This window comes from Scyliorhinus torazame, chromosome 5 (assembly GCF_047496885.1).
Source record: "Scyliorhinus torazame isolate Kashiwa2021f chromosome 5, sScyTor2.1, whole genome shotgun sequence".
NCBI classification, from domain to species: domain Eukaryota; kingdom Metazoa; phylum Chordata; class Chondrichthyes; order Carcharhiniformes; family Scyliorhinidae; genus Scyliorhinus; species Scyliorhinus torazame.
Window position 1 is genome coordinate 129,461,112 of NC_092711.1, and position 1,869 is coordinate 129,462,980.

A 1,869-nucleotide genomic window follows, 5' to 3' on the forward strand; every position below is an offset into this window, starting at 1 on the left:
AACCACACTGACGCTGCTACAAGGGAGCAATCCTCTTCTCTCATTCACACTCACCATGGTTTGGGCTGTGGTGTTTGGCTGAACATCGATATCTTTCAGACCAGGCTCCTGCCAGACCGCAGGGTTCCCATCACATCAGCAGCTCAGGAATCGCCAGCCAATAACCACATTCCCATTCCCAGGGGCGGCAGATCGCAGCTCAGTCAGGATGGGAATGAAGCTGTGCTGATAACTGAGGGTGAGCGATCATTCCTCCCCTTTCACTCATTCCACTGGCTGCAGATTGTCTCACTGAGTTTTTATACCAGTCCAGCCCTGCTTCCTCTCACTGTGTTCACAGTAATAGATGGCCGTGTCGTCCACTCTCAGATCGGAGATTTGTAAATACACAATGCTGTTCTCCCTGGAAATGTCAAAATGACCTTGAACTCCAGTCGCATAGCGCTTGTTCCCATCAGGAGCAATGCGTGTTAACCATTCAAGTCCTTTCCCAGGGACCTGTTTCACCCAGTGCATGTAGGCGCTGTTGATATCGTACCCACTCAATGTACAGGACAGTTTGACAGACTCCCCTGGCTTTTTCACAACTGACTCGGGCTGTTGGTTCACCACGACAGCGGACCAGACACCTGTTATAAAAGAGAAAAAGAGAATTCACTTCAATAACCCGTTGGATAAACAGAGGGTGAAAGAGTCTCTGAATAACCAGCCTCTCTGTGTGGGGGTGAAGCCCCGGAACTCTCACCTGTCACACACAGCAGAAGCACACAGAGATAAGGAGCGATGCCCATCGTCCTGGGGATTCAGACACAGACTCAGACACTCCAGAGATCGGCTGCTTCACAGCGGCTTGGTTTGGAGCTGGAGTGGGTGCTGTTTAAATAGGGAAGTGGAGTGAGTGGGGGTCCCACAGTCTAAACAGCAGCTCCACCCACTGAAAGCAGCACAGCTTCCTGTCCCCGCCCCCAGCACACATTTCAATCTGCGACAGGTTATTTACTGATACAACAGGAGGCAGATCAGCAAAAATAATAATCAGATATCTCCCTGAGAGACACCAGTCAGTGTTCAGATATCTCCCTGAGAGAGAGGGGACTGAGAGACACCAGTCAGTGTACAGATATCTCCCTGAGAGAGAGGGGACTGAGAGACACCAGTCAGTGTACAGATATCTCCCTGAGAGAGAGGGGACTGAGAGACACCAGTCAGTGTACAGATATCTCCCTGAGAGAGAGGGGACTGAGAGACACCAGTCCGTTTACAGATATCTCCCTGAGAGAGAGGGGACTGAGAGACACCAGTCAGTGTACAGATATCTCCCTGAGAGAGAGGGGACTGAGAGACACCAGTCCGTTTACAGATATCTCCCTGAGAGAGAGGGGACTGAGAGACACCAGTCAGTGTACAGATATCTCCCTGAGAGAGAGGGGACTGAGAGACACCAGTCAGTGTACAGATATCTCCCTGAGAGAGTGGGGACTGAGAGACACCAGTCAGTGTACAGATATCTCTCTCAGAGAGAGGGGACTGAGAGACACCAGTCAGTGTACAGATATCTCCCTGAGAGAGAGGGGACTGAGAGACTCGAGTTAGTGTACAGATATCTCCCTGATATAGAGGGGACTGAGAGACACCAGTCAGTGTAGAGATCTCTCCCTGAGAGAGAGGGGACTGAGAGACACCAGTCAGTGTACAGATATCTCCCTGAGAGAGTGGGGACTGAGAGACACCAGTCAGTGTACAGATATCTCTCTCAGAGAGAGGGGACTGAGAGACACCAGTCAGTGGACATATATCTCCCTGAGAGCGAGGGGACTGAGAGACACCAGTCAGTGTACAGATATCTGCCTGAGAGAGAGGGGACTGAGA

At 51.1% G+C, this 1,869-nt stretch overlaps 1 gene segment (V, D, J or C); it reads right to left on the reverse strand.

Annotated features, from left to right (window-relative positions):
• Positions 1-232: 232 nt before the first annotated feature.
• On the reverse strand, positions 233-867 carry LOC140422688 (igW heavy chain V region W26-like). The segment is given in 2 exon segments: positions 233-629; positions 746-867. Coding segments are annotated over 2 exon segments (387 nt in total).
• Positions 868-1,869: the final 1,002 nt, after the last annotated feature.